This window comes from Mesoplodon mirus (assembly GCF_964341445.2).
Source record: "Mesoplodon mirus genome assembly, chromosome: 2".
In the NCBI taxonomy this organism is placed as follows: domain Eukaryota; kingdom Metazoa; phylum Chordata; class Mammalia; order Artiodactyla; family Ziphiidae; genus Mesoplodon; species Mesoplodon mirus.
The window spans coordinates 14,259,675-14,273,860 of record NC_138977.1 but is presented as its reverse complement, the minus strand read 5'-3'; the positions used below and the strand labels follow the sequence as shown (position 1 = coordinate 14,273,860).

The following is a 14,186-nucleotide window of genomic DNA, read 5'->3' as shown; positions in this document are numbered from 1 at the left end:
TTTCCCATTTTTAGCCTTTGTCTTTCTCACCAACTCCTGTACATCCTTCAGGACCCCAATTCAAACATCCTGTTCTCTGTGCAGCTTGTCCAGATGTTCTCCAAAGAAATCAAATGCTCACCCTTGCTGCCCGCACAGCCCCGGGATGCCCTCTTGTATGGCACCAGTGAGGATGCCTGGTCACCTCATGCAGCTGTGAGCTCTTGGGGCACGGGGCTCTGCCTTTGTCATCGGTCATCCCAGCATCCCTGCCCAGCCTGGAACCAGGCTCAGAGCCCAGTCTTGCTCACAGAGTGGACAGAACCTTCTGGTGCTGCCTGCCCATGGGGCCTCTTCTCCATGACTTTCCCGACATATTTCTCTCCCCACCTAGTATGATGCCACTTACATATCCAGGCGCAGCAGGGAAACCTGTATCTGCTAGAAGTGGCCTCCGGGGGCCATGGCTTTTGCTGTGTCCCTCTCAGTGGCACCAGCTATGTGCCACTCCTCATTGTCAGCACATGGGTGGTCTTCTCTGGGCATGGGTGGGGAAGTGGGGGGTAAACGGAGCAGGCAGAATTGATCAGATGGGGCTGGGATGAAGGGAGGTCAGGGCTGATGGAAGAACTGCCCTGGCTTGAGCCACACGCTCAGGGACAGTGGCGCAGGGCAGTGAAAGCCTGGAGAGAAACACGGACATACGGAAGCGGGGCTGTAGGTCTGCAGAGGTGGAGCGCGCAGGAGGAGCCGGGCCTGTAGGCCAGACGGGTCCTGCCCAGTCCTTGCTCCTGGCTGCCCTGGCAACGGGTCCCTCCTCTGCTCTGATATCATACGAGAACCTCCACTTGAATGACGAGCACACGTATCCAGCCTAGTCCCACTTTCCCACCTTGGGCTCCAGGAAGGGGGTTGGTCCCTGCAGCAGAGGGAAAAGCAGTGGGGTTGCGGATCACAGGGTACCTGTCGCTCCTGCACGATGCCACTGTTGGGGGGAGATGCCTCCTGCGAGGCCACCTTCCCGCCCCTGCCACCCTGCCACCGGGAAGGCTGAGGCCGTGCAGCGGGAGCAGGGACAGGCGGTCACTCTAAGGCGGTGGGCACAAGGAACTCTCACTGATGAGGAGTTAACAACTGTCATTCTCTGCTTATAACTGTCCCCTGCTCAGCACCGTGTGATGGACCCCGTTGGATAAAATAACATCCACCCCACTATGCCCCCCCGCTCCGCAGGATCTGCCCCCCACCTCTCTGTCTTTGTACCAGTGGGGTGAAGCTCTCCTTTCACCCCACTGCAGCCAAGCCCCTCTCGCGGCACGCCCCTCACCCCCTCCCCTCTGCCGCCTCTCGTCTCAGGCTCACTCTTTTTCATTCTTCAAGGTGCAGAGATGCCTCCTCCGACCACCTTCATTTAAAGCTGACCACATCAGAGCAGCCGCAAAGCCTTCAGAAACTTGCCCGCTGTCACGCTCCTATTTACTTACCCGTCTGCTTGCTCCATAAAGGCAGGCGCCCTCTCTCTGCACAAAGCCTGCGGCCACCCCTCACCCTCTCTCACTCTCCATTCTCCATTCAGTCCGTGGGCAAAGCCGACCTTCCGTGCGGATGCAGGACCCGACCCCCTCCACTCACCGCACCCACCCCGCTTGGAGCATCAGCACCTTTCATCTGGGTTACTGGGCTAATCTCCCAGCTGGCCCCCACTTCCACCCTCCTCCCAGCAGCCAGGGGGCTCCTATTAAAACACAGCCAGGCAAAGCCCCCTGTGGCTCCTGTCTTTTCAGAATAAACCCAGAGCCCCCGCCATGGTCTGTAAATCCTCTGCATGTGGACCCCCTGCTCTCCACATGTGGAGCCTCCTCTCTCCTGCGCCTCTAACCTCACCCCCACCCCCCCGACTCTGCTCCTGCCACACGGGCCTCAGGATCCAGCTACAGGGCCCTGGCTGTGCCCTCTGTTGGGGGCTTTACCCTGGCTCTGCCCCCAGATATCTGGAGCCTCTCCAGCAGAGGGGGTCTAGGTCTGGTCTTTCTACCCCAGATCCATTACCAGGGATGAGTCCTGGGAGTCTACCCCACCCAGACCCTTTAAATGGACCTGGCTCACCCACAGTTTCCATAAGAGTTCTTTGTTCTCCAGGCTTCTGTGAAGATTAAGTGAGAAAGAACACAGGCTGATAGGCATGAGACTACGGGAGCCTCTATCCTGGTTCCACCTAGCTGTGTGACCTTAGGGAAATGTCTTAACCTCTCTGTGCCTCTGTGTGATAAACAATAATGGCCCCCAAAGACGGCCGCATCCTCATCTCTGGAAACTGTGAACATGCTACCTCACGTGACAAGACTTTGCAGATGTTACGTTAAGGGTCTCAAGCTGCAGAGATTATCCTGGATTCTCCAGGTGGGCCCTCTGTAATCATAAGAGAGAAGGAGGAAGGTCAAAGGCAGAAGAGATGGCATGATGGAAGCAGGGGTTAGAGTGATGCTTTTTTTTTTTTTTTGCGGTACGCGGGCCTCCCACCGCTGCGGCCCCTCCCATTGCGGAGCACAGGCTCCGGACGCGCAGGCTCGGCGGCCATGGCTCACGGGCCCAGCCGCTCCGCGGCATGTGGGATCCTCCCGGACCGGGGCACGAACCCGAGTCCCCTGCATCGGCAGGCGGACTCTCAACCACTGCACCACCAGGGAAGCCCTAGAATGATGCATTTTGAAGACGGATAAGTATCGTGGGTGACCTCTAGAAGCTGGAAAAGACAAGGAAACAGATTCTTCCCCGAAGCCTCCAGAAGGAATGCAGGCGTGGCGACACCTAAATTTTAGACCTCTGCCCTCTAGAACTGTAAAAGAATATATCTGTGTTGTTTTCAGCCGCTGTTTGTTACAGCAGCCAGAGGAAACCAATACACTCGGTTTCCTCATCTATAAAATGAATAATCCAGTACCTCCATCACAGGGTAGCTCTCAGGACTTAATGAGATGTAAACTTCGAGCAGCACCTGGTGTGTAGCAAGCCCTTGACCAATGTTAACTGCGGTTCCTGCTTCACCCACCCAGCATCGGGCTGTCACAGAATAGGGGTTCCACCAGGGGGAGCTATTGTCATTACCACCTATTCTAGGGAATCTTCGTGCTTCGGCACAGCCCTCCCTTTTGGCAGACTCTGTGCTGTGAAAAGCAGAAATAACGGTCTATTTTGAGGATTCAAGCACAGTCGTTTCCATGGTTACCCTGTCATAATGACTAGCAGACAAAAGACCCGGATTTCTACTGCTTTGGAGAAAGACAACACGCTGTGGGCTGGGTAGCAGCAGCCCGTGCTTCCTGGCTCTGCCCTTGACGGGGAGGAGCCTGGGGAAGCCACTGCATTTCTCTGACCTCGGTTTCCTCATCTGCCCAACGGCAGAAGTCAACACGTGATCCACCTGTGATCTGGGACGCCCTTCCTTCAGAGAACAGAAAATCACGGTCTTATCTGCTGAGAAAATGATGCTGTGACCATTCATCTCTGGGGGTGTCTCTATCAGCCATCCCCTGAGTTCTGAGTAGTAACTAAGTATATGGATAGAACTGAGATGCAAAGAATGGGTCCTAACCTCCAAGTCTCTTTATAAAAAGACCTGGCTCCAATAACAACCATTTGTTCTGATTAAAAATAACTACCTAATTGGCAATCGTCTGCTTGCCAGACAAGGGCTAAGAACAAACGCGATCTGGAGAAAGCAGACAGCAGGGCAGATATCTCCTCTACTCACGACTTATGGCAAATTAAAGGAGGGAAGGAAAACAGAAGCTGCAACGTATTGTACAAAGACTGATGAACAATCCTGTCACCGGCATTAATGAGAAAGTGCAGAATATTGAGTTTGAGAATGAAAAGAAAATTCTAGAAAAATTTAAAATACATTTTTGATGCAAATTAACTCTCATAGAAAACCTACATAAACCAATAATCAAAAAAGATTTACACTTGAGTTTTACTAAGACTTCAAGAAGCTGATATATTATACTAAATATTCTAGGGAAAAAAAGAGAAATCAGCCAGCTCATTTTACAAGAGAACAATCATCTTAATAAAACTGGGCAAAGAGTGTAGGCAAAGAAAACTAAAGGCCAACTTCATCTATGAACATTTATGCCAAAAGCATAACTTTTGCATTTATGCAAAAATTTCCTGCCCTCAGTGTCACCAGGCACTGAAAAAGCCCCCGGTAGTCAGAAGGTGCGATGTCCCTCCCTTCATACCTTGGCCGTGCCAAAGCCTTCTGGAACTTCAGGAGAGGCAGACTCCTCCGTGGCCCTATAGTTAATTAATACTCACCACAGCCCCAGGAGAGGGGACGAGAAATTCAATGGAGTTGAGTCATCAAAATAAAGTTACAGTTCTTGTACTTGACTTTGTGGGCTGATTCACATGCAGCTCCACACCACCAGGCGTAGGACGAGGACGTGCCTGGAATCTATGCTTGTGTGCCTGGGCTGGGGAAATGTATGAGTGGTGGCCGCCCTGGTGGGTGGCTGCTTGTTCAGACCCCAGGGAACCAGCTAACACAGTTACAGAAGCTGAGAGGGGCTCTGACTCTCACATCCAGCCCACGAAGAACGTCATTCAAGCAGCGTGGGCGGACACAAAACCATCTCTATTCTCCCTAAATTCCATCCTGCACACACACTCAGGGACAATTTCTGGAAGTATTTCTTTCCATGCTTTTCTGTTTCCATTCTTTCAGTGAAGTAGCCATTGCCTTGCTTTTTCCCCCCACGGAATCTTTAAACATCATTCCCCCACGTCATTAAAAATCTCCTAAGTCAGTATTTTAAATGTCTGAACAATATTCCATTATACAGACATCATCATCTGGCCACACTGGTGCCTTCCCATCTTGGAGCTTTGGCCCCTGCAGTGTCCCCCTTCTAGAAGATTCTTCCCCCAGAGATCTGCATGGCACACTCCTGCAGCACCTCAGAGAGACTGTTCCACTGTAACCTCCTCAGTCAGTGGCACTGACATGACCCTCCCTACACTCTGCTTTCTTGGCGGCTGTTTACACCACTCACCACTTCTGGACATCACATCGCTGCAGACAGTCCTGAGCCTGAGTGCCTGGGGGCTGTGGCAGCACTGCCCTCTCTGGCTGCCCAGGGAAACCAGGCTCCCGGGGGGAAGACAGTGACCCTGTCCCTCCCAACAGCCCTCTGCCTCCTTCACCCAGTCTTTCATAAAGCCCTCCAGGGGCCAACTGGCCACCACTCATTCATTTGTTCACTTGTTCATTCGTTCATTCATTCAACAAGTGTGTATTTCGGGACACTGCTGTAGGCACTGGGGTGGATACAGAGATGAACTGAAGCCCCCGTCCTCCCGGCTGGGGCCACGTCTGCCCCCTGCCCCCACCCCGCAGGCTCCAGCACAGGGACGGCCCCGCTCACGTCTACCGCCCCCGGGGCCCCCGGCGGGCATGCGCACTTACGTTTGGAGTGCTTGTCGCACAGGGCGGCCGCACGCATGTCGCAGAGGCGCAGGGAGCCCTTGCTGCTGCTGTAGACGAAGAGGTTACAGTGGTGCGGGTGGAACTCGGACGCGGTGATCACCTCCGTCAGGTCCTCCATGTTGGCCGGCTTGATGTCCACGATGTCTGGGTGGCCGAGTCAAGGAAGGGGCGGCTCTGCCTTTCCCAGCTCGGAGACCCTCGGGTTTCCCGACGCCTCTCCTCGGCACACCCACCTACCCCGCGTCTGAGCTGGCTCCGTTCCTGAGACTCCTGGACAAACACCCCGCCACGCAGTCCCCAAGCTGCAGACCTGACTGCCGTCGAACAGCCTGCTGGTTGTCCCTTCTGGGTGCCCGCCCACTGTCCCCATAAGGCGGGACTGCCGCCTCCTTCCTGACCTGTGCCCTTTCTCCAGCCAGTGCCCATCCGCTGCCCGGCCCCACGCAGGGCAACCCTTGAGGCTTCTCCCCTCTGCCCCTCCTCTTTCAGTTGCCAAGCAGGAGGCCGGGAGCGTTTGTTGAGTGCCTACTACATGCTGGGCTGTGGACACACTAGGTGTGAACAACTGCAGTTCTCCCCGTCACTCTGTGAATCGTGTCTGAGCTCAGTGGACAGGTATCGGTTGGTTCCCCTCCCCCCGCCTGCCCCGCCCCCACTCCCTTCCGCCCACAGCATCAAGACTCTGCTTTGGGGAAAAGGTCCTCTGCTTTTCTGGGTTTTCAGCTCTAATCTGTGCCTTCCATTCCCACTCACAGTCACCACGAGGGATAAGCATATGGCGTCAGATGTGCCAGGGGAGGGGCTCCAGACTTGGAATACTGGGAACGCTGGGATGCAGCTGTCATCTCTGCGGGCTGGGTGGTGTGGAGAGGAAGGGACTGTATCTGCTGCCATGACAAGGGGAAACCCGGAGCCTGGGGGTGGGGCAGACCGCCCCAAAGACGGAGTGGATGGAGAGAAAGATGTGTCAGTACCTTTAGAATCCTGGGTGAGGACTCACCCGAAAACGGTAACCCCTGGACGGTTAAATATAGGACCCAATAAGTCCATTTTCTGTTTAGCGTCAAGAATTTTGTCGCCTGGAAAGGAAGTATCTCTGACTGAAATGCTGGAGCCCAGAGAGGGTAAACAACTTGTCCAGGGTGACTCAGCAGTAAGTGGTGAGGCTGGATTCCTGTCCATTCGCTGTTGCCTACAACAGCAAATCATAACCCCTTGCTGTAGCATCCAAGGCCTGGCATACCCTGGCCTCTCTCTACCTTTCTGGCTTCAGATCCTACTAGTCGCTCTGCCCTAAAGGCACTTTCCTCTCGAACAGCGACACCTTCGGTCTCTGGTCTCCCCAGCCCCGTGGGGGCTCTGCACAGCCCGTTCCCTCTGATGGAAATGCCCCCTCCTCCCTCTTCTTTGCATGTGAGCTCTGGATTCAGAGAATGCCAGCTCTGCCACCTCCTGGCTGTGTGATCCTGGGTGAGTCCCCCCACCATCCAACCAGCTCCCCATGCCTCAGTTTCCTCATCTGTAAAATGGGCTAACAGTTCTATCCTCATAGGTTTGCTGTGAAGATGAGAAGAGGCAAAGCCCTTGGCAACTGCCTAACACATCGCAGAGCTCAACGAATGTCAGTTGCTCTTATTATTTTTTATTATCTGGAAAATACTGATTGAAACTCTGACATTCATCTGCTATCAGCACCCCCTCCTCCACCTGCTCCAGGCTGCTTCCTCTCTCAGTAAGAAAGAGGTATTTTCTGACTTCTGTGAACAGTAGAATTTAGAAAGCATCAGAAAAGATGGTTGAATCTGTGCAATCAGAGGAGGGTCTCTGTGCAGATGCTCAAATCTTGCTTGCTAGAAGCACACCATTAACCAGAAACTTAGAATCACATCAGAATAGAAAGAGAGGGAAAAAAGGAGCTATGTCGGTCGTCAGTGCCTGAATTGGTTTCCCAGGAAACTGTGGTTTTCTGGTACGATAAGAAGCAGAGATTAAATCATGAAAAAGTGAGACTAAAGGTTGAGAGAGAAAAAGAGCCAAGACTTCTGGAACGTGAATTCCACCAACATAAGCCTGCAGCCCTATCCTTCTCAGCCTGAGCCCCCTCTGATGACTTTCCATGGGCTCTGCCTGCTTAGAACGGCTTTCATTTCCTACTGAACTTAAAATGGTGTCTGGAGAAAAAGTGCCGTCGTTTAAGAGATGCACATGAGTACAGCACCTGTCAGATGTTCTGCAAACGGGGACTGAGATTCTCCCACAGGACTTGGGACACAAAAGCCAAAGAGGGCCTGGGAGAAACAGAAGTGCCAGGCCTTAGGGCACACAGGTCAGGTTTGAGTCCCGGTTGTGTCATTTGTCAGGAGACGGGGTTTTTTTTATCGTGTTTCACAGGGTTATAGCCTCCTCAGGGAGTAAAGATGCCTTGCTTTGTAGGTGGTTCCCTCAACATCCCAGGGAGACCTGTCACCCGGCCTGAGGGGGCTCAGGCCGTTGTGACTTGTTGCTCTTGCCAGTGAATGGAGGGCAGAAGTGACGAGCGAAGCTGTCACTTCCAGGCTGAAGGTCTGAGAGCCAGCACGTGCTGTGCCGTGAGCCTCAGGGCACAATCAGCAGGCTCTTGTCACCTCGGAGACTTTCTGATTGTTTCTTCAGGATCACCTAACCCTCTTGACTGAGTCAGTGTCCAGACTCTTTCCTTCCCGGCCTCAAGATGTTCTGGAATCCAGTCCAACAGAGAAGGGATCAGAGGTATGATGTCTGAACTCTGGCTCGTGGAGACCGAAACTGGGGTATATGAACCATCTTTCTAACCTGGGAGGCTGTGGACGCCAGTGGCCAGAGAGAGGGCAGTGTGGTGGCGTGAAGCCTCCTCTCTCAGGCCCCCAGACCCTGGTCCCAGACTCACACAGGGGCCAAGGCCAAGCAAACGGGTGTTGCCTTTTGCTTGATCATAGAGCACGTGCTTCCTGCTTCCTGTTTCCCGTGACCCACAGCACTCTAACCGCCCCTGACCGCCTCACAACAACCATGCTCGGCTTTGGCCTGCTTCTGCAAACACTTGCTAGAACTCTGAACGAGGCCATGATGGCTAAGTCTGCGGGGTCAGTCGTGTCTGCAGGCTCTACAGCTAACATGCCTGAACCAGGGCTAAACAGAGCCGGCCGAGGGGGGAACCCACGTGGACCGGGGACCCTGTGCATGGGCTGAGGAGACAGAGTCTCCGATCCCTGAGTCCCATCAACAGCCGTGGACCACGGCTCTTACAGCCTATGCATCACTCGGGGAATCTCTCTTGCTGTTTCAAACAAAGGACTGGATACAGTGGGTGCTGGGGAAAGATGATGTGAAGCACAGAGCTTCCTTTCCACCTGATGCTGGGGGAGGAAGACATGGCACACTCATGGCCAATGTGTGCCTCTGAATCCCAGGGCCCACAGCCTGACCCAGCACCTCCAGGACAGCACAGCGTCCTTCAGGGCGTGGCCATCCAAGCAGGTCCATCATCACCCAGTCCCGGGACGGCTTCTCCAAGACCTCTGGCTCCGCTCGTCACAGAACGAGGATCTCCTGTGGGTGCCCAGCTCTGCACTGGCCATCGGGTGTGTGAGAGCCAAATAATCGAGAGGGGCCGTCTCTACTGAATCCCCATGGCCACATCACAGAGCAGGGGCCTGGAGACGGACTCCTGACCAGCGAAGTAGGTGTGGAGAAGCCTCCAGAGCACGGTAATTACGTCCCAAACAGACACCACAAACACTCCTCCGGGACTCCCACCTGAGTGGCCACATGCCTGTGGACTTTGAGACACTTGACCGTACACAGTGGCCTGGACTTTGGCAGGAGCAGTGCTGGGTTGGAAGTTGGGGGCCTTGGGCCAGGTGTCTGGTTTTTCCTCTCTCTGGAATGTTCAGTTCCACATGCAGAAATCACTTCCATCTGTAAATCTCGGTTTCCCCTATCTGCAAAATCAGGGGTTGAGTATGACCCCGGAGTGCCCTTTCATTTCGAGGATTAACCCACAGGTGGCTTCCCCCATGCCCACTTCAGAATCAGCTGCATGAATCCCACGTGTAGCCAGTGCTTTTTTCATGGCAGGACTGACCTCTCTTGGGAAGGAGCATAATTAGACTCATTTACAAGCTCCCCTCCCCCTGGCAAAGCTGGATGAATTATTCATGTTCTATTTTTCCATCTAGGTGTACTCCAAGTGTCTGATGGCTTTGCTTAACTTTCACTCACACTTTGGCAGCTAAGAATGATTTTCCCTCCTAGGAAAGTTTGTCAGACACAGGTAGGTGGAGAGGGGATCAGGTCACGTGGAAAGGATGAAGGGAGAAGTTAGACTAGCTACGGTCCACGCCCCTTGGCTGAGCGCGATGTATTTTTCTCCAGTGCAGTGTGTTGAAGGGTGCCTCCCCTCCGCCCCCCCAACCCAAATACATGTCCACATCCTAACCCCCCGAGACTGTGAATGTGACTTTATTTGGGAAAAGGGTCTTTGTGGATATGATCAAGTTGAGGATCTCAAGATGGGGGTCTTCCTAGATCACCTGGGTAGGCCCTAAATCTGATTACAAGTGTTTTTATAAGAGACACCAAAGGAGAAACAGAGACACCCAGAGGAGAAGGCCATGTGGCATCTGAGGCAGAGGCTGGGGGATGCCTTGGGCTGCAGGAGCTAGGAGAGGCAAGGAAGGAGCCTCCCCAGGAGGCTCCAGAGGAACACAGCCCTGATAACACCTTAACTGCAAACTTCAGGCCTCTGGAACTGAGACGATAGATTTCTGTTGTTTTAAGCTGCCCAGTTTGTGGAAAGTTATGGCATCCACTGGGAACTCAGACACCCAATCTGCTTCCTGGAAGCTGGGGAAAAGACACGGGTGTCATGCTAGTTATCATGGACAGCTTCCTCTGCCTCCATTCCAGACCTCTTCTTTCCCTGCAGTTCCCTGTTTTAGCAGCCCCAGCCCTGAAACGCAGAGCCAGGAATCAGGGAAGCTTCTGGATCCCTCCCTCTCCCTCCATCACATCCAGCCTGCCTCCGTGTCCTGTGCTCGTCCACCTGGAGGTCCCCCTGCTCTGGCCCTCAGCCCAGGCTGCCTAAGCCTCAGTGGGGCTCCCCGCCTCTGGTTAGCCCCCCAGTCTCAGCTAGAGTGAACTCCCTAAAATGGGGGTTGGGTTCCCCTACTCCCCACCCACAAGAGAAGGCCTTCTATTCAGGCTGCAAATACTGGCTGACCTATCTGTTTCACTCATCTGGGTGCAGGCAAAATCATTTATACCCCAGGCTCCAGTTTATACCAGACTGGTACCTGTGCCCACCTGAGATGCCCTGCGGGCTGATCAGATGGATTCACATCTGTGTCTGTTCAATCCTCTCCACGTGTGAGTGAGGTGCCCCTCTTTCTGTGGAGGAGGAAATGGGGGCTCCGCAAAGAGAAGCCACTTGCTCGGGGCCAGGCAGAGGGGGACCAGCCTGGGACTGGAACTAAGCTGAGTTCCAGAACCTGCAATACGCAGTATGCAGTATGCTGTGACTTAGGAGGCAAAGCAGAGTGGGGACGAGAACTCTGGCCCCTGACAGCCTGGGGCTGAATCCAGGCTCTGTCTGCTTGCTAGCTGTGTGTCAAGTTTCTAAACCTCTCTGTGCCTCAGTTACCCCAAGTTCAAAATGTTAATGTTACGCCTTACCTCCTAGGGTAGCGGTAGGTTAATTAAGATGGTGCACGTGATGTGCTGAAGACAGGGCCTGGCAAGGAGTAGGTGCTTTGTAAGTGAACTCCTAAGAAGGCAAGTGCTGCCTGGCTGCCAGGGAGCCTGGATTCCAGACTTAAATCTGCCTTTAATCCATGCGGCGCCTCCCTTGGGCCAGTCACTCAACTTCTCTGGACCAGTGTGAGCTGACGCTCGAGGAACACGAGAGGAAAAACACAGCCAAGGGAGCGTGGACAAGTGGGCAGGAGGGGCTGCCATCTCCCTGGGGCACCCAGGGGCCTGGGAAGATAGCTCTGGTTCGGGCAGCTGCCTGGCTCCAGTCCCTCTTTCCTTCAGTGGCCAAGTGTGAATAAGCACACATGTAACCCTCTAGACCAGGGGTTGGCAGACATTTTCTGTAAACGGCCAGAGAGTAAATATTTTAGGTTTAGCAGGCCACAAGATCTCATCTCATCCAGGCTGCTGAACTCCGCTTTTGTGATGCAAAAACAGCCACAGACAATATGGAAATGAATGGGTGTGGCCGTGTTCCCATCAAGCTTTATAAACTGGTGGATTCATGCGCCCACCTCTCCCCACTGGTTTAGAAGTAGCCCAGGTTTAGAAGAGGGATTGCAATCCTGCTGTTGTAACAGAAGCCTCCCTTTATTGCTAGTGTGTAAGACGCCTGGGGGTCAGTAAAGCTCAGAAACAGGGGTTTGTCCTGTTCCATTCCAGAAGGAAGTCTGTGGTTCTTACTGCCAAGGACACAGGAATGTAACCCAGGTGAGCCTTTGCAGAGTCATCAGGTTTGCAGAGATTTTTATAGAAACTCCTTCATCTCTTGCTGCCAAGAGCATCACCTGGTGTCCTGAAACCAGTGGGGTGACACCAGCACCAGGCACCATGGCCGATCAGTTCGAAGCCACGCCGCTCCGTGGGATCCCACTGGGAGGGTCCTGAAACTTTGGAGAGAAGGTGGCTATGCTGCTGTGGCCCTCGCTCCTTTGAGGTCTGAGGTGCACTTCTCAGGGCCTTGGTCTCCCTTACCTACCCCAGGGGCACCGGTACGAGGGCCATCACTCATCCCCTGGGCAAATCTCCGCTGACCATAAAATGAGTCAGGCACGTGAAATGAATAAACATCATTGGTTCGATCCACCGAGGGGCTCCAGTGAGAAATAGGTATGGAAAGCACTCCATAAATGCCAAAGAATTACACAAGTATCAACTAATGTGACGGGGTTTAGCGGCTATGCCACGACAAATGCTTGTAAAGACACAGCAAGTTACTGAGCTCTGAAACACAGTCAAACCCTTGGAGGGCTGCTGAGGGCAGCCCCCTTCAGGTCGGGCACCTGGATGTCCCTGTGGGAGGGACCGCCCACCCTCCAATCCCACAAAGGAGGAGAGGGAGATGAGGGTGGGGAGGTGACCGGCCCAGGGCCAGCGGTGGAAGCAGAGCAAGGATGGAATCCTGGCTTCCGAACTCCCAGCCGGTGTTCCTCCCACTGCCCGCTCTGTTCTGGAGTGACTGCACCTCCACACAGCGTGGAGCTCTCCCACGGGGTCAGCACCCGCAAACGCCCTGCTGCTGGGGCTCGCTGGACGGGCTGTATCCTGGGCAAGGTGGATGTTGAGAGTGGGCTCCATGAGGAGAAGGATGTGGCCTTGAGCTCCACTGGCTGAACTGAGCAAAGTGTGGTTTATCCAGATGTCCTGGTAGCAGCACACGCTCAAGGGGGGGGGGGCTGTTACCATGGTGACCAGGCAGCTGCGGAGTAAGGATGGAGGCGGTTCTGCCAAAGGCCACAGCGCACGAGGTGTCCTACACAGGCCCCCCAAGGACGCTAGTGTGGAGGGGCCTGTAGGCCTCCTGCACAGGGAGGCAGTCTCGCTGGGGCATGGCCAGCAAAGCTGCTTTTTTTTTTTTTTTTTTTTGCGGTACGCGGGCCTCTCACTGTTGTGGCCTCTCCCGTTGCGGAGCACAGGCTCCGGACCCGCAGGCTCAGCGGCCATGGCTCACGGGCCCAGCCGCTCCGCGGCATGTGGGATCTTCCCTGACCGGTGCACGAACCCGTGTCCCCTGCGTCGGCAGGCGGACTCTCAACCACTGCGCCACCAGGGAAGCCCAAAGCTGCTGCTTTTCAGCAAATTTTCTCCAAAAGATGACCTGGCTACAAACATGAACTGTGAACGCTCTGGCCTCATCGAGTCAGATCCTCCTGGAGGTTCCTGGCTACCTGTGCCTCAGGCCTGGCTACTTTGCTCAGGCCACCATAGCGAAATGCCACAGTTGGGTGGCTTAAACAATAGGAAATGATTCTCTCAGAGTTGTGGAGGCTGAAAGTGCAAGATCAAAGTGTCAGCAGGGTTGGTTCCCTCTGAGGCTTCTCTCACTGGCTTGCAGGTGGCCATCTTCTCTGTGTGTCCTCATGTGGTCATCCTTCTGTATATGTCTGTGTCCTGATCTCCTCTTCTTATAAGGACACCAGTCATACTGGATTAGGACCCACCCTAATGATCTCATTTTACCTTAATCACCTCTTTAAAGACCCATCTACAAATACAGTCATATCCTGAGGCGCTGGGGGTTAGAGCTTCAACATACAGATTTGGGGGGGACAAAATTCTGCCCACAACAGCCTCCTTCCCTTCCCTGCTCAGAACCTTATTAACTATGATGGTGCAATCTCACTCAAAGAGAAGAACCAGGTCGCTGGGGCCATGCTGGGCCGTGGGAGAAGGGCTGTTCTGAGTAAGGCTCACTGCCCAAGCCCACTGAAACCCTGGAGTGTTTTCTCTGCGTGATGAGCCAGACTGCACACCTCTTCCAAAAGCCAGCTTACGTGATTCCCAAATGCTTAGACAGGCAAGAAATGACTTCTGAGTCACAAAAACCAGGGCTCGACAATCTAGCCCCACTGAATAACAGCTGTGTGACCTCTGGAAAACTTCTCAGCCTCTCTGTGCCCTGCTTTCCCCATCTGTAGAATGAGTGGATACCATCTGCTTTGCAGGGCTG

The 14,186-nt window shown here is 54.0% G+C and overlaps 1 protein-coding gene across 1 annotated transcript in view; it reads right to left on the bottom strand.

Moving 5' to 3' along the window:
• The window catches only part of PPP2R2C (protein phosphatase 2 regulatory subunit Bgamma), a gene marked incomplete at its 5' end in the record, with an annotated part of 137,469 nt that overhangs the window by 19,643 nt on the left and 103,640 nt on the right, over positions 1 to 14,186 (bottom strand). Inside the window, one exon of the mRNA XM_082610708.1 lies at positions 5,447 to 5,611. Within this exon, the coding sequence (XP_082466834.1) occupies positions 5,447 to 5,611 (165 nt within the window). The remainder of the gene's footprint in view (positions 1 to 5,446; positions 5,612 to 14,186) is intronic.